Source organism: Daldinia childiae (assembly GCF_008694065.1).
Source record: "Daldinia childiae strain JS-1345 chromosome Unknown Scaffold4, whole genome shotgun sequence".
NCBI classification, from domain to species: Eukaryota; Fungi; Ascomycota; class Sordariomycetes; order Xylariales; family Hypoxylaceae; genus Daldinia; species Daldinia childiae.
In genome coordinates, this window is record NW_022984645.1 from 193,707 (window position 1) to 217,829 (window position 24,123).

At 46.2% G+C, this 24,123-nt stretch overlaps 3 protein-coding genes across 3 annotated transcripts; 1 reads left to right on the forward strand and 2 right to left on the reverse strand.

Moving 5' to 3' along the window:
• Nucleotides 1-967: 967 nt before the first annotated feature.
• On the reverse strand, nt 968-2,533 carry GL218_04367 (putative NADH dehydrogenase; the record flags this gene model as incomplete). Its single annotated transcript, XM_033580966.1, has 1 exon — nt 968-2,533. The coding sequence occupies one exon, from the start codon at nt 2,531-2,533 to the stop codon at nt 968-970; it is 1,566 nt and encodes a 521-aa protein (XP_033435401.1).
• A 1,208-nt stretch (nt 2,534-3,741) lies between these two features.
• On the forward strand, nt 3,742-5,780 carry GL218_04368 (3-hydroxybenzoate 4-monooxygenase; the record flags this gene model as incomplete). The annotated part of the gene is made up of 5 exons (XM_033580967.1): nt 3,742-4,260; nt 4,337-5,227; nt 5,294-5,459; nt 5,522-5,638; nt 5,698-5,780. The coding sequence occupies 5 exons, from the start codon at nt 3,742-3,744 to the stop codon at nt 5,778-5,780; spliced, it is 1,776 nt and encodes a 591-aa protein (XP_033435404.1).
• Nucleotides 5,781-9,046: 3,266 nt separating this feature from the next.
• Nucleotides 9,047-22,063, reverse strand: GL218_04369 (Midasin; the record flags this gene model as incomplete). The annotated part of the gene is made up of 2 exons (XM_033580968.1): nt 9,047-16,294; nt 16,346-22,063. The coding sequence occupies 2 exons, from the start codon at nt 22,061-22,063 to the stop codon at nt 9,047-9,049; spliced, it is 12,966 nt and encodes a 4,321-aa protein (XP_033435403.1).
• Nucleotides 22,064-24,123: the final 2,060 nt, after the last annotated feature.

Here is a 24,123-nt window from a genome sequence, read left to right on the forward strand (position 1 = left end):
GACCAAGTCTAACGGTACCGCCGATAATATGCTTAATGTTGTCGCTCTCAATCAGAGTATTTTCCAAAGCCCAAAGAACGCAGATGTCATTATACACCGGAAACTTAAAAAGTTCTTTCCTATGAAAATCGCGATGCCGGAGAGCATCACCCCAGAGCCATTAACGAAACACCCCAAGCGTCCGGTAATAACCCATCACTGCCCTATTCTTTAGTTTACAGGCTGATAGTCTAGGGCAGGCAGCAGATGATCTTGACCAACCACAAACTGAAACCAAGCGTTCATCCAAAGACAACTAGTAATAGGACTTGGAGAATATGAATCATACGAAAGTGGTTGGGGAAAAGTGCTGCTGATATTTTTGAGACAATGAATTTGATTCTGATGGTTGGAATATCTATTATCAGTATGGAGGGGCCGGTCCGGAAAGTGTACTACTTTCTAATAGGATTTTCCTACTCATAACCGATTCATCTCTTGTATAGGACATGGACAAGTAGTTGGATACTGTACGGGGATATGGAAGGCTCCAAGAACTAGAATGACTTCACGTTTCTATTTGCCTCGATAATTCTTGTGGTATATTTGCTCACATTCGTTTAAGAAGTATTCATCAGATAGCTAGTCGATCATTACTACCATATATCTATCTTCATTTACATATCAATCTCCCAAAAGTTGAGGTATAATAGGTTTCATAGATGTATATTGAATGGATCTCGATGTTTCACCCGCTACCTTCGTTTCCCAATAAACCTCCGCCCCAATCTAGACCAAATATGCGTGCTACTGGTAACAGCCTGGTATCATACAACTCATAAGATCTATGCTAGTCCCGAACAAATCCGCTCCCCAGGTCTAATGCTTCTATAATGTTGTTACAAGGAGAGATGAGGGTGTACAATAGGTAAAAGGAATAAAAATAAAAATAACAGAATAAAAAGGGGTTAATCTCCACAGAGGTTTCCTAGAACCTAGAGATATCCCGTCCGAATATCCACGACATAGCCCAATAAAACGGCACCGTGATCTTATTCCTGATGCTCATGCTTCGCGTAAGGTACGCGGTACGCCATAGGACCCAGGCCATCCAGCCCTTTAACTCGTCGGCGCTGCTTTGGTGAATAGCCGTCCAGCTGCCGAGATAGGTCATGGTACCCCAATTGCGGAACTTGAAGGGTTTTTGGTCCACGTCGCCCTTGTTCAATCTCCTCGCGAGATGCGCTGCTTGCTGGCTAGCAACTTGTGCCGTAGCAGGTAGGCTCATCCCTGAGATCACCGTACAATCGCCGACACCGTAAACGTCGGGTAGCAGTGCGGCTTTTTGCCCCTGAGTAGGAGCCGAGTCCGATGTGGCAGCATGTGGTATCATATTCACGCGGAGGTTTGCGTCTGTGATGATGCCGCCTGTCTTCGAGTCCTTTTGTAGCTGCATATCAACATCTGAACCCGGCATTTTGAAGATTTTGCTCTCCATTTTCTGGATAAGTGGGTTCTGCATCAACCCTGTACTCCATACCACGATGCCAGCACCGATCTCCTTTTCGCCGCACTCCTTGATCTTTAGTTTCAGACAACCCTCACAGTCCTCGTCGGGCCTGACGCGTGTTAAGTGGTGTTCTGTCTTCACTTTGATACCCTCGCGGTTGAACCGGTCCATAGCATAGTCGGCTAGGGTCTTGTCGAACATCGGGAGCACTTTTGGCGCCACATCGTACACAGTAATACTGACAAATTTCATCAGATCCGGGTAGGTCTTTGTTAGGTCGTCTTGTATTAAGTCGTGGAGCTCGGCGGCATACTCTATGCCTGTTGGACCACCCCCCACAATCGCGAAATGGAGTAGCTTCTTCCGATCTTCGTCGGATGTAATTGGGAGCGCCGCCTTTTCGAAGTTCTGCAGTACCTTCATCCGGATTTTCCTAGCGTCGCCGATATCCCGTAAGAAATTAGCGTGCTCTCGCACACCCTCAATGCCGAACGTCTGACTGTACGAACCAACGGCAATGACGAGTTTGTCATACTCGACGTCGAACAAAGCCCCTTTATCGGCATTGCCAGGACGGTGCTTAATAGCCAGCCGGGTTCTTGAAGCAATATCGTCTGAGGTATTAGCCTCTACGCGGATAACTTTACGCGCAAAGTCAATATCGTCGGCCCACCCCTGATGAAACTGATCCAGACCGAGTCTCCTGACAGGTTCTGTGACAGCACGGAATTCTAAAGTGCCGACCGCAGTACCTGCTAGTAAAGGAGTAAAGACGAAGTATGATCGAGGAGAAATCATGATACGCTCATATTTCTTAGGGTCGAGACTGCGAGCGAAGCCATAGCCAGCCCATCCAGAACCCAGAATCACCACTCGCTCTTTTTTACGGCCATTTTGGGTGGTCGTACTGGCTTGTCGTATGCCGCGGGGAATGTATTGTAGATTATGATCGATTCCGGGAGGCTTTGGTAACACAACTGAGCTTTTGGTCAGCAAACGATGACTTGCTCTAACGGTAGTACACATTGAAGGTGTCGTTGTCATTATGGGTTAAACCATACACGAGATAGCAGAGAATAGTTCTAGTTCAAGTTTGGACTCGATCACCTCAACAACTTCGATGCTTCCTATTATAAACTATCATATTTGTTGACGAAAACATGTTAAAATATAAAGAATGTAAAAGTGACGTTTAGGTGACGAAAATAACACGGCCCGACGTAATCCACTTTGCGTCTTTTCTTATTCCTCACCGACAGCGCCAGCTTACTGAGGATGAGGCTAAAAAAAATCGCCCCTGACTCACCACCTATTTTAATTTAATATCCCGTTTGGCCGGGCTTATTAAGGCTAGTACCTGCATTAACCGATGAAGCCGGGCTGGCCGGTTTGCACGGTCTACCCCCTTTCCGGGATTTTTCTTGGACTTCGGGGATTAAGTGGGTCCCTTTCTATTCCGAAAGACCCATATTAAAAATAAAGGTGAAGAGCTCATTCCCACATCAAAATATTTCTTTCGGTGCACTTGATCTATACTTTTTTCGCCCATCCAATTGAAATCACTCCTGTAATCAGACATGCTAATTCTCATTATCTTGGCATTAAGTATTTTATTGCCAAGAAGTTATCATATAAATCTATCTTGCATATAATCCGTAATTCCTACATTAATTATTTATTTTACCTTATACGACTGGACTATGGGATACTTCCAAGATGTAGAACCATAATCTCCTGTAGCTTAAGCTAGAGTTAGGTACGACAAGGCCATTTCCATATTTTCTAGGTTCATCTTGTGATGGCTTGAGCATAAGCCAAGAATTAGTGGCGCCGACGGAATTCCAGCCGCTACGGCGATAAAACAGTTTTCGGGGTAAAGTTTCGGCGACACGACTTGGTTACGAGGGTATATAGTTCCGAGGTAGGAGATTATCATTTGAATCCCGAAACTCTATAACTCGTTAATAGATATAAACACGCCAACAGTCTAACAGATAGGTGAGATATCATGGATTAAGTAAGGCATAGTTACGGGCTGAAGATAACCCTCACACGGCAAATGAGCCGTCTTCTATTGCGCTCTCACGGCCGTCTCCCCCGCATTTCATGCAGGTTGGAGTCCGTCCTGTCTCCGTCTTGTATCCGTTGATGTTCATACATGTATTCTATCCCTATATATATAGTACGTTATCAATAGGCAATATAATTATATTAATCCAGACGCATTAGATTACTCACTCTCATTTTTGACTATGGAGGAACAAGTAGACGTACTCATATGTGGTGGCGGCTCCGCCGGTCTATGTGCCGGAGTCTGGCTCTCCCGCTGTGGTATCCGTTTCCGGATCCTAGAACAACGAGACGGGCCGCTTAAAAGGGGACAAGCCGATGGGGTTCAGTGCCGAACGACGGAAATATTCGAGAGCTTCGGGCTTTCTGATACTCTTCTCAACGAAGCCTACCATGCCTCCGAGTTGGCATTTTGGGCTCCAGAAGATGGTGGCACCGAAATCAGGCGCACGCATTTTGCCGCCGATAGGTTGTCTAGTGTAAGCCATCTACCGCACGTTCTCCTCGGCCAGGCTAGGATGAATGAATTGCTCACGAATGAGATGGAGAGTACGGCAGGAAGGTCGTGCGTCGAGTATGGTTGCGAGGTCTTAAGCGTAGAGGTTGATAGCGAGAATGCGCGGGATCCCGATGCATATTGCGTTACTGTGACAGTATTAAAAGATGGGACGAAACGGAAATTCCGTACGAAATATGTTCTAGTAAGACATCATCCCTTTCTGTTATGTAGGCAATTGTATCATCAGCGTTTCTTATAACCCCTAACGCACATTCCAGGGCAGCGACGGAGCTCACAGCGCTATCCGGAAATCACTTGGCTTTAAGATGGTCGGCGATACGAGCGATTCCGTTTGGGGAGTGATGGATATTTATCCCCGGACTAACTTCCCCGACATCCGCAAGAAGACAATGATTCAGTCGGGGGCAGGTAACACGATAATCATACCTCGAGAAGGAGACCTGCAAGTTCGCTTCTACATAGAGCTGAAGGGTACAATTGCAAAAGACGTCACGCTAGAAGAGCTTCATGAAAAGCTCCGGCTAATTCTCCATCCGTACGATCTAGAAGTAGCCGAAACAGCATGGTGGTCTGCGTATTCTATTGGCCAACGCCTTGCTGACCACTTCCACAAAGACTACCGCGTCTTCCTAAGCGGCGACGCCTGCCACACTCACTCTCCCAAAGCGGGACAGGGGATGAACGTCAGTTTACAAGATGGCTATAACATCGGTTGGAAGTTAGCAGCTGTCATCCGAGGGCAGGCTACGCCAGAGTTACTTGAGACGTATGTCTCGGAGCGACAAAAGACTGCTACAGAACTAATCGAGTTTGATCGAACCTGGACTAAACTCTTCTCGTCTTCATACCGTAAGGAGCATGGTATCACACCAGAGCAGTTCCACGATAAGTTCCTCCTGTCTGCTCGGTATACCGCGGGTCATGCTACCAATTACAACGACTCTATAATAGTTTCTGCGAAGACCAGTGAAGCTTCCTTGGCCACTGGCTTAACTATCGGGATGGCACTCCCGAGTGTTCCAGTAATCCGCTTCACTGATGCTCGCGTAATGCAACTGGTCCGATTCTTACCGGCCCAATCCTGGTGGCATGTATTAGTATTTCCCGGGGATATACGCGATTCTCGGACTTTGTCGCGGTTACGGAATGTTCGCATATGCCCCTATTCAACACTGTCATTAAATGGTAAGGAAAGTACTAACTAGTACGGATAGTTTTCATCCGGCCTACAGCAGGTAGTCGATGCCTTCACGCCGCCAGATGTCGACCGCGATGCAGTCATTAACCCTATACTCCTATTCTCGTCAGGACGTACAGAAGTTGAACCAGACCAGATCCCTGCTGTTTTTACACCCATCGTAAGCAAGTGGAAGATGAAGTGTAAGTAAACAACGCTCTTTATACCTTAGAGATTAAACTATCAGATACCAATACGCGCATAGGCCTCACCAAAGTCTTCTCTGACGATGATGGATACAATTCGCCATCCGGTCGCGCGTATGAAACGTATGGGATAGATCCTAACCGAGGTGCGGTAATCATTATCCGACCAGATCACTGTAAGTGATTACTCCCATCTATTCAATTTTCGTATAAATGCTCATGCTAGACTACTTAGATATATCCAAGATTTGCTCATTAGAAAGTATCAACGCCATAATGGTATTTTTCGACAGATTTATGAAACGGAAAGCAGTTTGACTTAGGAAAACACCTGCATCCACACTTCATCAAGAATCTCTTCAACCCCTCGCTAATCCTGTGGTTGATTGCACACTTAGAGCCTTCATTTCCAGATAGTATGATGTCTTATATAACCGGATATCTGGTATCAACAGATCATATGTAGTCTACAGGGGGCTGACTTAAATAGTTATAGCCCCTCTAGGATAGACGAAGGATCCCTTCTAAGAACTGAGCAAGGGATCCGCTATCTGGCGCAAGTCTCTTCAATCCAGATGTGCCTTCCTTCCCGATGGCTTTCTTCCAACTTTCGATGCTTTCTTCTTCGTTCGGATCCCCCTGTAGCGTAGAATCTTCGTCCTCGATCTCGTCCCCTGGAATATTCCAAATATTTTCCACCATCTTCTCGAGGTCTCTAACGCCCTTGGCCCACTTCTTGAGTAATATCTCTTCTTCTTTCATCAGCTTCGTCTCATACAATCCAAAGTCTCGGTTTTTCTTCAAGGTCCAACGCCGTATATCGTGCCTAAACTCAAATCCGCTCAGGGATCCAGGTTTACTATGGCCAGCTCTATGCTTGATCATCGTATTTACTGTCTTATGAATATCCAGTCGACACAACTCGAGGCTCATCACTTTCTCCGTCTTTTCGTTAGGATTTGTTTGCTCCGACTGCCCTGATCCTGGATGCTTTGCCAGTTTTCTAAGTAAATGTCTTCGGTTCCCTCTGAAGAAAAGTCTCAAGGTCAGGTAGTTGGGTAAAAGCCATAAATGAGATGGTCTACTAACATTCCCTATCAATTTTTAGTCGCATTTCTCTAGAAAAAGGCTTACTGTTAGGTATACGCACCTTTGGAAACCATTTGGTTTGATAAGCCGATGTCAGCATTCTCCCATGGAAGGGTAAGCATTCTTCGTATCCCTTGAACTCTCTTCTCAGGGATAAATATTCCTTCCAAAATGCTGTAGTCAAACCGAGCCTTAGAAACCTCTTTAATCTTTGCAATCATCCAAAACAAGGATATCGTAGAGAGTCCAGCGTCCTCGTTACCTCCTATATCGCTATGGCTTCCCAGAAATGCACATTGCTGTACCTTTTGGTTTTCAGTCGTATCATTTGCGTAGGCTCTTCCGTATTCCCATACCACTGGCCGAAAAGACCATCTTTTCTCATGAAGGGATATAGCAACAAATGCGTTTTTAACCTTCTTCGGTACTATCTTTGTCTCGCGCATCAGACGGTTGCTGCTTCTAAATGGTGACCAGACCAATGAGTTGACAGGGTCCCATTCGGCAAGCACTTGAATTTTGACGTCTGTGAAGAATAGATGGTTGAGGTCACGCTTCTTGTTACCAAGAGCTTCTTTATCATCTCTCAGCCAGAGATCATAGAATACGCCCACAAATCCCAGCCCTCTCCGCCGAAGTAGGCCAACTTCGCTGATGAAGTGAGCCAAGCACCGCATCGCAAAGGCACCGCGTGAGTATCCAACAAGAATTATATCATCTCTTAGTGATGGGCTGTAGTTATTGCTAATAAAGCAATACGCATTTAATATAGTACTGCTGAACCCTAACTGGGAATTAGCCACCTCAAAACAGGTACTCGTGAATGGAAGCTTGATCTCATACCTTTTCCAGTAGCTGCGGCAAAAAGACCGTCTAAGGGTAGTGCCGAATGACTCCCTATACCACTTGAACAGTAGACAAGTTGTGGGACTCCTCCCATCATAGCACTTTCGATGGGATCATCACCAACTCGGTGTACACTTCTGGCAAGCCTTGCAACATTGGATTGTGGTGCAATATATTTGCCTGCCGCATCTTGTAGTGTACCGTCACAGCACACAAACAGACGCTTCTTACTCCTTCTCTCTGCAACATGATATACGAAATCTTGAGCGTCATCTATTTCCATACTTAGTTCTTTTAGGCCTGGATAAAGGTTACTATCTTTCTCCAACTCGATCAATTCTTTCCATTTTGTTAGCAGCTCCATTTTTACTGCATGCTTCTTCTTTTCCTCTTCTGTCATTTCCTTTTCCATATTTTTTGATTCTGACAACTCTGTACCTTGATCCCATACGGATGATGTAGTTATATATGGATCGGGAATTTTGTTTCCGTTGGGAGGCCTAGGGGGGTTGTGGCAAGCGTATTTCATAGTCATATTTAAAGATTTTAGGAGAGTGTATCTGAATCTTAGAATTCGACGAAGTTTCAATATTGATATTCTGAAGAGTTCAAAGGGGGCTATGTAGAGAGAGATAAATCTAGCTTTCTTGAGGAAAATAAATCTCAGAACCTTTTATTATTTTCAGCGTTAAAAGAGAAACTGATAACATAATATCAGATATGCCTCCCAGTTTTTCGCTGATAGGGCGACAAAATTAATCAGTCTAAGGATGTCAAACAAAATTTGATTCACGTAGGAATGAATAGTATACAATCCAATCCCGCTAATCCATGTGTACCAGTCATATTCACAAGTTATTTTATTCCATATACCCTATTCGAGTTGGTGGATTGGGTTGTAGATATTGAGTTCATTATTGATGCATTCCTAGCCATGATAGGTTGTTGACAATACGACAATAAATATCCCCAAAATAACGTAACGCGGTGGCTATCTACGAAACTTAAGGGGGGGCGAATAACCTCAGCTCAATATGGGAGAATTGGTGTGGGTTGTACTAGGCAATCGGGTATGAATGCGTTGAGCCGAGGGAGCATTATCAAGAGTGATAACTGACAGATCGATAATAGCCAATCATTTCATTACCGAAGAGTATTTAAGATTTGGAATGTATATTGGTATTCAGTATAGTGGCAATGGCTGAATGCAGCCTGCTTTACTTTTTTTCCAGCGCCGTCTCTGAATGACTGTTACACGGACAGCATGGCCGTGACTTGTTGGCTATAATACGAATGTGGCTAAGCGCCAGTCAGGCAGTTAGGATAACTGTTACTGGAATCATTAGGTAGAACCTATCACGAGGATATACAGCGAGAATGCAAGATGAACTAACATCTGATTTAGCATAACGGTAATCTGTAGCTTGTATAACGAATCATGCCAAAGGATTCTTTCATAATAATCTTGCCATCCACGGAACAATTAATTATATTCTGTACCTGTATATACTATAAACATCTATCACCACGTAGTCCAAGTGGACTAATCACCCCTTTTTTATTTTCACGACTCCCCAACCCCTGAACTCCCCAACACGAACAATGACGCCAGCATGATACCATGCTATAACACAGTAAACCAATTACACCTAAGAATTAACCTCCGCAAACCACGTCCTCAGCAGCCCCGCCAGCGCGCCAGGGAGATCTTCGAGGTTATGCACGATGAGATAGTACTGGAATGGGAACGTGTCGAGGTAGTACTCAGTGCGGATCTCGTCGTTACCCATGAATCGGACCTTTTTGAGATTGACGACGCTCTGCTTATCCTTGTCTTTACCAGATGCAGTGTCGTCCATGATGATAAACACAATCATGATACGCTCTTCCATAGCCTCGCGCAATAGCACGCGGATATGTTCGTGAGCCGCTGACGGTGTCAGTCCGTCTGACAGGATGAGCGCTAGTTGCCACAGATCCTCGGAGCCGCGGCTAGTGCTCTGGGCGCGTGCGAGCCGGAAACGCTCGATTGTCTGCTTGATGAGGAGTTCGATGTTGGTGTAGTCCTGTTGGAATGTGAACTTCTGAAGTACCTTAGCGCCAGCATCGTGAGAAGCAAACGGCTCGGTGAACTCGTGAGCCATGAAAGTATTTGCTCCAAAGCCTAGAACTCCGATCTGACCCACTTCCAACATCGTAAGAGCCCGTGAGACCATGACGAGGGACTCAAGTGCTAGTTCGCCGGAGCTGGACTCGCCCATACTCTTACTGTCGTCGACACAGAGTAGGATCTGGTAAGAGCGTTTAGTCGGGATGGCCCTGCGCATCCAAATCTTGTCCCTCTTGTAGCTAGAAGCGATATAAGGAATTATTCGCTTGATATTGAGACGCTTTCCAGTTCGGTAAGATCCAGACAATTTCGTCGATTGAGACGGGGTTAGAATGAGGCGTAATTGAGAAGTCAGAGATAGCGATAGCGAATGGGTTTTGCTTTGGAACGAAGTCCATTGTTGCATGGTCTCGTCGAAGTCTCTTAGATCCAAGCTTGGCTCTGATAGATGAGTTATCGACAACTGCGTAGAAGTCTCTTCGATCTCTTCCTCCACCTCCTCTAACGGCTCCTCTCCGTTCACTGGAGGTGTTGTATCTCGATTGTAAGTACCTTGGTGAGTTGATACTCCGCTAGGCTTTTCTTCTTTCTGCGTATCTTGCCGGTCTTGCTGGTCCTGGGGCTCCGAAATATCCATCTTATCCGTATCTACATCATTCGTCTCGATCTCATCTTCTGGAATAATTCTATTGTCTGCAGCTTGGTCATCCTCGTCAATTGCCATCGATTCATCAATCTGCTGTTTTTGTTCTTCATTTGAGGTGCCCATTGCCTGAGCATCTGCAGCAGACTCGTCGTTTTGGAGATGTTGGAACTCCCGAATTGTTGATTCCGGTTCAGCATTTGCCGATTGTTCTTGTGGCTCTTGTTCCCGAGCTTCTTTGATCTCTTGCTGCTGCCTGTGCCACTTCTCCAGAGCATCCCCAAGTGCCTTGAAAGGTTGACTGGTTGATGAATCCTTGGTATCATCAAGTTCTGTCTGAGAAGGTTGCTCCTGAGTTTTTGAGACGCTCCCCTTCTTACCAGCCGATGCGTCCTGGTCCGCTGCATTCTCGCCCATTTCCCCATCCTCTCGCTGGGCAGCATTGCTTTCAGCGTTATCAGCCTCCTCAGTCTGATTTGGATCCAGGTCTTGTCCGCCGCCCTTCACGTCACTTGGCGCAGCGTCCTCGTTAGTTGCATTAGCTTCATCGTTAGACGGCAACTGAGCCATTTCCTGTTCTTCTGTTTGGGTATCCGGTTCCTCTGCATGTTCATCTTCTTGGATCTTGGCCTCTTCATCCTGGTCTGCGTTCTCCTCCATTTCTTCATTATCATTAACGGCGTCTGGAGGCGCCATTTCCATCTCCACATCTTCGTTCGTCTCGCTTTCCTGGTCACTCATCTGCTTATCTTTCTGCTCCTCTTGGTCCACATCTGAGAGCTTATCTAGATCTTCGTCACTTATTGAGGACATTGAATCGTTATCATTCCCATCGATATTCATGTCGTCAGGCAATGCCAAGGTGTCCTGCTCTTGGACATTTTGGTCCTGCATATTCGCTTCATCCTGCTGCTGAATATTTTCGTCCTCTTCCGCGACAGGATTTTCATCAGGGTCTTCATCGCCTTGGCTACCATCTTCTCCTTCCTCGGCTTCCTGGGTATCGGGCTGCGCTTCGGCAGCGACTTGTTCATCCTTCTTCTTCTGTCCCTTCGTGTTTTCTCCTTGCTGGTCCTTCTCTGCATCATCTTCATTTTCCCCATCCCACATCTTCTCGTCTACGGCGGAGGGATCTAGGTCGTCTACTTCGCCGGCTTCCTCATCCATTTCATCCCCACTTTCATCTTCGTCGCCAGAGTTGGATTCTTTTTCATCGTCGTCACCGCCATCTACGCTTTCGACATCGCCTTGGAATTCCTGATCAGCCATATCAACAGCATCCTTCTCATCTTCCATTTCCTGATTAGATTCTTGATTCTTCTCTTGTGCCAATTCGGACAAGTCTTCGTCGGGCTGGATATCCTTGCTAATATCCTCGGCGCCCTCACCTTCTCCAAGACCCGTACCGCTTTCAAGTTCCCCAGTCTCTCCGGACTTTTCGTCCGATTTCTCTTTGGGAGTGCAGAAGCCTTGTGAGGAAAGCTGGGTAAAAGTCTTACTTAATTTGTAACCGAGCTTGCAAGTGTTTCTGTGGACACGCGCGAATGACTTAATCGTCTGGTTGCAAGCAACTTGATATTGGCCTACGATCGGTGCCACGACTGCCATGAGAGCTGTTGAGATTTGGTTAACGGAGGAGTCAGCCAAGTTGACCTGGGCAAAAAGTGTCAGAAGCTCCATTATGCTTCTTTCGACCTTTTCTATATGTAGAACTTTCAGGGAATCAGCCATAACCTCGCCATATTTTATCAACCATCCGGCTTCATCTTGCGAACTAGGCAACTTGATCATGGTCTTATTGAGCTGCTCGATGGTGACAAGAATGCCATCGCAAAGGTTCTTAGAGGCATCAAGAATGACTTCGATCTGTTTCGTTTCTAGAATCGAATTGGATATCGACTGCTCATCTACAGCAGTCCATAACTTGATTTGCTCCAGTAGGAATGCTAATGCCGGCCATCGTCGGCACCCATCATCCAAATCATTCCGGAATTGATTAAGCGATGAACAGATCTTTGCTTCTAGTTGAGACCTTTCCAATGAGGTGAGATTGTTAGGTAATATAGGAAGTGATTTCCATTCTGAAGACCAAGTCGTAAATTCAGCCAACCTGCCATCAAGCTGTCGGAGAAGCTCCTTATGGTCCAAATTTCCGAATTTTGCGTGCAACACGATAAGATGTCTCCCCACTTTGATAATTTGGACAAGCCAGGAACAGACTCTCTCGTAATTTGCAGATAGCAACCCGGCTTTGATTTTATCGCCTCCCCGCAAAGTGCTAACGGAGCTGATATATTTCGAAGAGGAAGTCAGTGCGCCGTGGTGTTTCAGCGCTTTTGCCAATCCACGTCTTTGATTCAGCGCAACGTGAAGTATACCTTCAAGGAATCCAATACTTCTGTCAACTTCTGCTATAGTCAGGTCGTCCGAATGCTCATTGTATGCGCGTCGGACCCGAGGTGCGAGGTCAAGCATCTTGTGGAAGTAGTAATCAGTACTCTTGAATTCCTCGAAGGCCTGTGAATCAAGTGTGTCTGACGTAGCAAGTACTGTAGAAAGCGCATCTTGTTGGGAAAGAATATCAGTACTGAGATTATACTGAATTCCCATTTGCCTAGCTTCCTTCAGAGTCTCCGCAAATAGTTTACGTTTACGAGACTTCAAATGCTTAACTAATGCCTTGTTTTCTTCTGTGAGAGTTCCAGGAGTCTCCTTGCGAAGCTCAGCGGCTGATTCCTCAAGATTGGATAGGAAAGAGTTAATCGCTTCACCAGCATCCAAAGCAGACTCCGGAATACGACTCAGCCTACTCATTATGTCTGTTGTCTTCTGAGTATTCGCCAACCTTCGGTACTCATCTCTCCAGCTAGTAATACCTTCAGAGCACAGCTTAATGGCAGATTTGTCGATTGGCATGATTTCCGTCTTAATCTCAGTTGTAGCGGCCTCATCAAGTACCTCATCCGGTAGACCACCATCAATAATCGGCATCATAGGTTGGCTGAGTATTTCTCTGAACTTCTTCACGATCCTAAAAAGTTTATGATGTGACTTCCGTGCGCTTTCTCGCAGTGCGACGATATTAGTATCCTTCCAGCTCGCCATAAGGAGAACGTCTTTCATCTGCTTCTCGAGAGGACTCCTACCAGCGCGTATCAAGTCATCTATGGCCTTCTTATACCGAGAGTAGAAGCTAATAAAATTATGGAGGCCGTCTTGAACGATTGACATCGACGGGTAATCTGAAGTGATTAGTTCAACTTGTTTGTAAAGTTGCTTTAGGAGGCCAAGGCGACTGGCGAATTGCCCAGCGGGTGCCGAGGAGAAATACGTTTCTAGTTCCCTCAGTAAACCAGAGACATGCTGCGAAAGATCCTTTCCATCCTGAGCCAGAGTCAACGGTGCAGCGATGATGGCTTGGTACGCGATAAACCACCAAGAAGTTGCATCCTCTTCGCTCTTCTTAACCTCCATGTCAAACAGCTTTCCCCATGTCGAGAGTTCCAGGCGGCGCCAACTAACAAGTAAGTCCGTTAGTCTGTTGTACAGCGGTAACACGCCGTAAGTTTTGCTTGCCCAGCCGCCAAACTGCCATTCGTACACGAATGCATGCAACTGCTCAACTTTCGGTATCGTGCTAGCGAGAGGGTCCGAATGTCCAAGTTGTGAAATTTTATCACAGGATAACACAACATCGATCAGTGGCTGCAGATGACCAATTTCGTCGACTTGTCGAAGTTGCTGGAATCGGGCGCGGATTTCATTGACCAACCCAACAAGCTTCCGTGTCTCAGCAAGATTCCGGTCTGCGTAGAAGTTGTATTGAGCTGAGCCGACGTTAGAACCTATCTCTTGCAGCCTCTCATCTAGGGACAGGAGCACGACTGGTAGCAAATTCCGATCTTCTATCGAAGAATCAACATCTGCTGAGATTTTTCGGGCGAAGTTCTTGTTCAGGCTGATTATGCTTTCGACAGCTTCTTGAGGTGTGAGGAAGATTTCTTTATGCAATCGTGATAGTCTGATGGCCAGTGCACGAGCATCGCCGATTTTGGGGACATCCCTCTGTTCAGATTCGTTGTCTTCATCGAAGCTCGGGAATAACTCATCGAACGCTTCTTGTTCTGCTGCCTCTTCCTCGCTAAAACCACCTCGATAGCGGTACCAACTTTTCTTCGATTCCTCGGCTTTCTTATCAGCATCAAGCTTCAGAGCCCACTGGTCGTATAATGAGTGGATTGCCTGAAAGGTCCCCTGTTTGACTCTATCAAGTCCACTCAAGCCCTCTACAGCAACTACCATGCGGGCATAGTAGAGGAACTCTAAGTTTTGAGATGGGTCTGGCTGTGTAACTGGGGCATCTAGTTTTCCGCCAAGGAGAGGAGCAAGTTCGAGTAATGTTTTGGACGGATGATTGCTGCTAATAACTTCCGGTCCTGCCTGTCGTCCCAAGTATAAGCCAATCTCCAGGCAATGGATCATATTTATAACAGGGGATACTATGTCTTCGTATGCACGGTATTTCTCATGTTTCAGGCGGTCTGCTATCCTTGATATATTTTCTCGGATGACATCGAGCTGTTGTGTAGCAGAATCTGAGCCGGAGCAATGCTGAAGAACAAGTACGCTAAGATCCGTTTTGAGAACCACTTTCAGCAGATTATTAAATTCCGTTTGAATATTGGCAAGCTGGTGGTCCGCAGGGCGATAAACAGCTTGAACCGAAGTGGGAGGAGGCCCAACCGCGGCAATTTCCTCTTCCAGAAGTTCGCATCGTAGATTTGTTGACTGGCCTGTTTGAAACTTTTCGAATTGTCGTATCAGTTCAAGTTCATAGTTCAAGGCCTGTAGGCGGTACTGGTAGCCTTCAAGCCCTAGGACCGATTTTAACTGGGGATCGTATGCCTTGTCGGGAACGAAGAGTTTAACCAGAGCCACAGAAAATTGAACCCAGGCATTTGCTAGATGAGCACGCCTTGTGTGTCTAGATCCGCTTCTAGACGCAATTAGGAATGCAAGAGAGGGAGCTAGATGACGCTTGTCAATCTTAGAATATTTATCTTGGCCGGTCAGCATCACTTTTGGTATAAACTGATCTATATTGAAGAACAGTTTGTTGTTTTCATGTCCTCCAATTGCAAAGAAATTAGATACGTCCAATGTTTCTGGCGTGTTCAGAGCTGAAGTGAATTCGATAACCAGATCAGGATTATAGATAGCCAACACATCCACCATAAGGTGCCAAAGCACTTCACTAAGCTTGCCGAGACGGTCAGCAGTGAGCGCTTCCGCGTCTGTACAAACTTGTTTTGCTAGGATTGGCAGTTCTGCTTCGAGTGAAGCCAAAGAACCAAGACCTGCTGCATCGACGGTCTCAAGCTTGGATATGATTCGAGCTGATAAAATATCATCCCAGTACTGCTGCTCAATATTATCGCTAGCGAGGCTTTCAATTGATAGCATGAGCTTTGACGTAGTAGAAGCACTGGCGGTGCGCATTTGAGTGACAAGAGGGAGGCTAGATAATAAGACCATATCCTCTGAAGTTTGTGGGAGGTCTGTCCGACACGACATGCTATCGAGTAAAGTGATCTGCCTCATGGTTTCAAATTCGGCAGCCATGAATGGAGACGCTACTATACTGTTATCGCCTAGTTTGCTAACCAATTGATCAATTTCAGTCGTTAGTGTTCCTAAGAGTTCTTCCACTTTTGGTTGCCCCAACCTAATGAGTTGGTATACTTTAACAAAAGATCCCATTATGTTAGCAAGATCTGGTAATGTAGTTGTAGACTTCCATTTGACTGAGTCAAATTGCGAGGCTAGTCGTTCCATGCGGCGAATGTTGTCTAGAAGTAATTCGTTCTTGATCGGAATGGGTCGTAATCCTTCCCAGAGAATTTCCATACTTAAGCCTGTAGACAGAGTAAACCCAGAAACGAAGCAGTCGTTTATCATCTTAAGGATACCTGAGGCGAGTTCACGTGTCCTGTTATCCGCACTATGGGATATGTAACCGGACAGCATGTCGGAGAAGAGGCTTAGATAGGCTTGAAACCCTGCTTCAGTAAAGCGTGGTGCAGTAAGGAACTTGACTGCCATCCACCAATTGTTCATAATATCCCGACAGAAGTACGCCCGATCCTAATACCATTAGCATATGTATATCTTGCCATTTAGCAGATCAATACTTACTCTCCAGGAATTAGAATTAAATATATTAGCATGAATGAAACAGTAAAGAACATTCAGGACGTTATTAAGGAACCCATACGCTCCCACAGTTGAATCCTTTGACACGGCAGCAACACTATTAGCAATACATGACCTCTGAAGACGATTCAATTCAGACACCCGGAAACCCGTGCCGTTGGGATTCTCTGAAGACAGTCGCCTCATAGCTTCGGCGATATCCACAAAGCGGTCATAGCATGCTGCTAACCAGAATGGAAGCTGGGGAAAGCCACCTTGAATACATGAAACAATCGTTGAGTTTTGTAGCGGGTAGAGCGGCTGCATGTCTTCAAAACTAGGAGCGATAGTCTTTGCCAACGGGGCATATAATTGACGAATCGCAGTTAGAATAGTAACCATGACTTCCGAATTAAGAAACGAGCCTATCGTCTGCTTAGAACCATCAAAGTCCAACTGCGCACCTCTGAAACGACGTTCCGTAATCTCTCTTCGTTGCAACAGTGGCATATCCCGTGGCTGCCAATCAAACGGAGTATACTTTCTCAACAGTGGCAAATCGTCGAAGGATAGCGCATCTATAGCCACATCGAATATAGGTGATTTGTTCTCGATGTCGAAGGACAACGCCGCAGATTGCAATTCATATCTCTTCAAACTTGACTCTACCTCAGCAATACGACTCCTCCAGAAGGGTGCGGCTGAGTTGTGAGGCTCGATATAAATCTCGATAGCACGATTCCTCATCGCTCGTGAGAGTTCTCCATAACGAGGATCGACGGTCAAAAACACTCTAAAATCAGGATGGGGCTCGATAATCCTCGGTTCACCATTCGGACCACAGTGTTCATTGATAATCAGATTACCGCCTGGTTCGAGTAAGGAATTCAATCGGTCGAGGACAGAGGCGCTGCAGAGGTTCGCATTGTCAAGAACCAACCAATCTCCATTCTGAAGTGTTTTAACAATGATGCCATCTAGCCATTCAAACTTCGGGTTTGAAATACTTATAGAACGCTGGAGGATCTCGCGCACATTAGAGAGCGTTATTGCCAAGTCCGAGTTTTCCGGGATTTGAGCCAAGAGATTTGCGATGCGGTCCAACAGTGATTGAGGTACACCGGCCTGGCTCGTCAAAGAGCCAAGAATGTTTAATAAATCGACCGCTGACCCGAGTGTGCCTTCGACCAGAGTATTCGCAGTCGAAATTTGTAAAGCTTCCCGCAATTCTCGCAACGCAGCGTTAATATCGCGCACGGGGTCGGATTGCTCAAAGCCTCCAACAAGATCCATAGCATCTATATCGGCGTTCATCGGAAACGTGACAAGTGACTTACCACACGAAGCGGCAACGTGCTGCAAGAGCATCGATTTTCCACACCCTGAGGATCCGACAAGAATACACGGAATATTCTGATTGATGCATATTAGAAGAGATTCTATCTCCGTGAGCCGGGGGACGATATCCATGCTAGGGAATTGTGACGGCTGTAGGAGCTTGTTCCGCCGCACCAACGCAAGCCCAACTTGAAGTAAGGACGAATTCATGTTGTGGTATAACTGATGACCTTTTGGTGGAGCCTCGAATGTTTCCGTAAAAAGCTTATCTACCTCTAGCCTGTCCTTTTCTGTCCTGAAACGTTGTCGGATTGCAATATTTAAGAAGTCGTCGACCTTTCCGGTACTCAGTAAAGGATCCGACGATGTGAGTAAGTGTAGCCATCGCAGAGTATCACGGAGGTTGAATTCCCACGGACTGCCTTGGGATCCGAAAGCCTTCTCAACCAATATGTGTGTCTCGAGATTAGATATAAAGTTAATCATTCTTCGAACAGTCTCAGAGGCCACCGTAGGGAAGTTATGCTCAGCAATGAGCAGGAGATCCTCTTCACTAAATACATCCGCATACACCACGATGAAACGGTTGACAAATGAACTGGGCAATCCTTTTCTTCCTCCACCTTGGTGGTGTGGGTTTTGAGCTGCGAATAGACGAAAGTTGGGATGCTTCTTGAAGACTTGGTCAAGTTCAGAGACATAAACCTCTCCACGATGATCAAGGCATGCATTGAGACCTTCAAGAACTGATTGAGAAGCCAAATTCATCTCATCGAGAAGTACCCACTCTCCGTTCTGCATAGCACGAAGAAACGGCGCATCTCTCCATGCAAAGTGACCAGCCTCAGCTCCCTCAACAGGTACATCGGTTCCGAATAGATCCATTAAGTCAGTTTGGTCAGAGAGATTGATTCTTGTCAAAGGCCGACCGCATGCTCGTGCAAGAGCGCTGACTAGTGTCGTTTTTCCCACACCCGGACTACCCTCCAAAAGAATAGGTTTTTGAACTTGAAGGGCACGAATAATTCTCATTGCGTTAAGCTTCGTGGTAGGGGCATGTAAGGCGAATCCTGCTTCAAAATTCTCGTTGGCTACACGCTTAATAGAAAAGTCGCCGATTCGCAATTCTTCAGGTCTCACGGTAAGTTCAAGGGGTGCCCGATATATCGTGGTTGCATCGCAGCCAAGAAGCTCGCTCAACTTGTCTAAACATTTTTGTCGCTGCGTGTCCATGCTCTTAGGGTCTATCGCGATCAAGGCAGACGGATTCGCACCCAGGGTATCAATGAAAACTGTTGCCGCTCCATGGACTACAGATTCTTCTGCATTTAGAGTGGTGCTCTCGTTGACGAATTTGACCCAAACTAGGATATCTCTTATTGAAAAGGCAGTTGAAGCCGTAGATCGAAAGTTATGTCCAAACCAGTAAGAAAATTGGACGATTGCACTAGAAGCTGGCTGAAACTCAGGTTTGAGCTTCGATGACACAATTTGAAGCACGTCTTCGTTCCCTGATAGAGGAGACACCCATATTTCAGTAAATCGGTTCCTTAATGCTGGCGAGAGTTCTTTCTTGCCAAAATCACCACCAGGATTCATGGTCGCCAGGAACTGGAAGCCATCAGAAGCCTTAATAAACGAATCATCGATCCCCTTTTCGGCAAGGAGCAAGGTACGCTGAGGCTCGAGGACAGAGTTTAGTCGCTCCAGGACGGAATCATCCGCCAACGATATTTCGTCAAGAAGGAAAAACTGGCCATCTCGCATCGCATGGACCAGACTTCCATCTGCCCATTCGAAGAGAGCTTTGCTCTTGACTTCGTTATCCGAGATTCTTCGCTGTAAATCCACGGGTACCCTCGACAGAATCGACTTATCAAGAGCGTGATACTTCTCCAACAAGACTTCTACGCCGCCTTCTACCATTTGCCCAAGTTCCCGTAAAACTGTTGTGAGGTCTTGAGTTAACACATCTATAACAGCGCCTCGGTTCCTAATTGGTCGTTGGGATCCAATGAGATCGCCCGTTTCTGTGTTTTGGTGCGCATTGACTATATGTAATTCCTTGCCAAGGGACTCGGCAAGGAGTTGGCAGACGGTAGTTTTACCACAACCAGTTTCTCCGACAAGTAGTACTGGCTCGTTATTGCGAAGTGCGCTTGCAACTAGTACATATAGACGGCGCATAGCGTGGGTCCAGACAACGCCTTGGCCATTATTCGGAGGCTGCACCTTCAAATATGGCGATCTGTGGATATCATAGAGCTGTTCTTGGTCGATCTTGACTTTAAAAACCGTCTCAATAACTTTCTTAACAGCAATTCTCTCTTCCTCGTTTCGGACACGTTCAGCAAGGAGCATAAACCCATTAGCTGCGATTTCCTCTCGAGTCTCGGCTCCCCTCAGAGCCCATCTAAATAAATCTCTCAATGTTGCAAAACTATCCTTGTTCTCAAATAGACGACTCGTCTGTCGCAATCTTGAGAGCTCCTTATACACGTTGACAATCCTCTTGCAATCAGAAGGTGCAGTGTATAAGCTGCGTTTCTGTAGAATGATCTCGAGCTCATCTTCAGGAATGTCATCAAAATGGAGTTCGAGGAATCTGTTCCGAAAAGCCCGTGAAAGCACCTTTCGGCCTCCGTATAAGCCAGGCGGGTTCTGAGTTGCAAACAACATAAAATTTTCATGCGGCCGGACAACTTCCTGTGTCTCGGGAATAAGCAGTTCGCGATTATCGTCAAGAAGACGATTCAACGCCTCTAGAACATCAGTAGGTGCAAGATTGAGTTCATCAAGTACAATCCAGTGTCCCTGCCGGAGAGCTTGTACCAGCAACCCTTCTTGGAACCGTAACTTTCCTTCGACGTCAGAGATGTAGGTTCCGAGGTACTCCTGAAGGTCTGTATGCTCGTGATTATTGATTCGCACGAACTTGTTACCGCTGAAATTTGCAAGATACTCGATCATACTAGTCTTGCCTGCTGACGTAGGACCCTGGATAAGAATTGGGAAACGCCTAGTTGACGTAGCTCTCACTAAATTTAAGAGATTACGCTCGATGTAAGGTGTGATAATATAGTCAGTTCGCTCAATAGGAGTTTCTTCTCCCCGAAGTAGCCAATACTGTCGGTCCTTATTCCTATTCACAAACTTGACGTATTGTTTTCCATCATCAGGGTACCTTGGTGGCTGCGAGAGTAGTGACCTGGCGCCACCATATCTATCAAGGAGATGGTGGTGGATCAATGGCACGAGCGTCTCTTCAGACGCTCTATCTAATAATGTGAGGAAACCCATAGAGAATCCCTCATATAAAGCTCGTCGAAGACCATAAAACGGAGCGACATCATTCACGTAACTCAAGACACGAGTTAGTGTTCGCAAACTGAAATGAGGTACTTCATTAGCGCCGTCAACCAAACGTTTCTCCTCTGCGCGCGTCTTGGTGTTCAGATATAATCTAGCAATATCATCGGCCGCCTGGTCATCTTTGACGCTCTTCCCGCTCAGGTAAGCCTTGATGATTGTTAGAAGGTCCTTTAGGTCCTTGTCTGGGCTGCCGACATAGAATTCCGTGAAACGTGATCTCAGTCCAGGGGGAAGGTCACGCTTGCCGATATCTGTGGCTGGATTCATAGCTCCAAATATACGGAATTCCGGATGCGCTTTAACACGCTCGATATCGCCAGTTTCCGATAACAGGATTGAAGGCTCATCATTGGGACCGGAAGTAAGTAGATCAGCTATGCTCTCCAGCGTGTCGGGCGATGCAAGGTTGATTTCATCCAGTAAAACCCAATCTCCATTTCTTACAGCTTTGACAATATTACCCTCCACGAATGAAAAAGCGAAACTGCCTGAGCCTCCCGAGATCTGGATATCGAACTGTTCCAGACTCCGAGAAAACGCCTCCCAACGCGGCCTCAGGTCGAGTAGCGACTGCAGCCTCGACTCTACTTTACGTCTCTTGATAACAGGTTGCCCATCTGAATCACCACCGTTGGGGGCATCGGCTTGGGTCTGAAGTTGGCTCACAATCTTATTAAACATAGTCGGTGCTTCCCGCCACAGCTTCGATACCTTTGTCCATTGGCCTTTCGCAGCGCACTTGCCGATCTGTTCTAAATATTTCTGGTTTTTCGACGCAGAGATTCCTGTCGAAGCAAATAGGTCCTCAAATTCTTCTTTCAGAGGAATGGCAAGACTTCTAGCATTCACCGGCTTAAAGCCACCTAAGAGGTCCCCAACTTCGCTTTGCTGGGACAGATTCACAGCCACAAGCTTATGGCCAAGGGATTCAGCCAATTGCTGGATAACAGTCGTCTTTCCAATACCGGTCTCGCCTACGAGAAGTACGGGTTCGCGCAATTTGACAGCCATTGATATTTGTTCGAGTAACCTTCTAGAGTGACTAGTGCTCGCGAAGGGTTTTCTTGACTTGACCACTCTATTAGCATGCTTTCTTCTAGTCAACATGACTCTTCCGACTTTGAAACTACTAGGGCTTTCCTCCATCTGCGGTACATGAACTTTAAGGTAGTGTTCTGTAAGCTGCTGCGAAAGGTGCATCTCCTCAGCAATGCAGCTGACAAGAGCAGCTCTTGCTTCCGGCTTGGAGAGGTTACCGCAGAAACAATCAACCGCGTCCATGAACATCCAGTCTCTTGTTGTCTCGCTTATAGGTTCGTTGCCAAGCTTGCAGCCTGAAGCTACGAGAGTTTCGTTAAGGCGGCGGCACCATTTCAAGACATCCCTAGGCGTGACTGAACGCTCTACTATGCTCCTCCCGGAGTTACTCATATGTGGGAGACTAGATAGATGGCAAAGACGCCTATAAACTGACATAATCATCGGAGTATATTTGTGTAGTAGATGGTAACTTCCAACGATGATATACTCCAGCTCAACTGGTGGAGGCATCTTTACACTGGACAGATTCCAAAATCGCTGGCCTAGTATACTGGGGAGATTCTCTTGCCCATTCATTCCTCGTGTCGTCCGAACGGTCGCAAACAGTCGGAAACTGCTCGGAGCCTCTACCGTCTCACCACGACTGGGAATAAGCAACTTTCCATGCTCCACTAAGGGTAGCAGAGTACTCATAACCTCATTTGGCGCTCTGTCCAAATCCTCGATTAGAACCCAGCGTCCTTCGCGAACAGCTGTTGTGAGGACACCTGGCCTCCATGAAAAAGAACCAGGTTTAGAGCCTGTGGAATATAGGCCAATGAGCATTTTCGCATCTGTTTGCTCGTTTAGGTGCAATGTTACCATGCTCGACTCCATCTTAAGTTCACGGGCAAGCTCATGCACTATAGATGTCTTCCCAGATCCCGGCAATCCATGCAAAAGTATCGGCCCCAATCGCTGGAGATTCTGTGCGAGGTTTTGCAGGTTAGTTAAGGTGGTAGGAGTTTGTACCAACCTGGACATTGCACCAGATGGGCCATTTGGTCGTGGGAGGATCGTCGTGTTATATTGAATAACTATGTCCTCGAGCGCCTGAGGGTGGAACTGCTCTCCTTTATAGTTTCCAAGTTCGGCATGTATCTTCTGTCGAGATTTATCCCATTTTTCTGCTCGTTGACGCTCAACTAAGGAGAGAAAGGTGTAGTCAACTTGGGCTCCGTCGAAATCTCCAATTAGAGACTCTTCATGTTTAATATACTGGCGGATGAGCGCCTCCAAGTTGAAGTCGGAAGCATTAAGTTGGCAACAAAACACTCTAATAGCGAGATACCTTACGGAGGCATGGCCGTGCTTAAATAGATCCTGTATTTTGGAAGGTAGAACTAATTGACTGAAAGTTTTCTTGTCAAAATTCAAGAGTCTCCAGAGAGCAAGTAAAATCTGCTGTAAGTCATGTATATGAAAGTTCTCCGTAGGTCGGGTGTTGAGTGAGTTGATTCCGAATGTGTTCAGTTCAGAACCGAGTCTATATGAAGTTTCTCCAATATACCGTTCCAAGAAAACGGATAAGTATGGCGCAAACGGGAGGATTCTTGCAAAAGATGCGATAATAGGATCTTCTTGTCCTTGATCCCTTGGTCTTATGAGCCATCTTGCGCATATCTCGGAAATTTCACTCTCAAAATGGGTAAATATAAGTCCAGTAAATTCAGGAATCAGTGCTGCCGTAGCTATAGCATCGAGAAAATGTGCAGGGGTGAGACCATCGCGAATTATTTCTAATAAATCGGGCGGTAATTGGGCTAACAACTCTTTATGAGTTAAGAGCTGCTCCCTCTGTGCGCTTACATCAACAGTAGGCATGGCTGCTGTAAAAATGCCGAAATCGTGTTGCGCGGGTTGTATGTAAATCGATTATTCGTTTTCTTAAGATTTCATCTCTGCAGGCCCGCGAATAAAGTCAATTGAGATAAGACTATCGTACCTAACTTTTTCTGCCGTTTTCCAAAAATTTAGAAATTTAGGCGGTG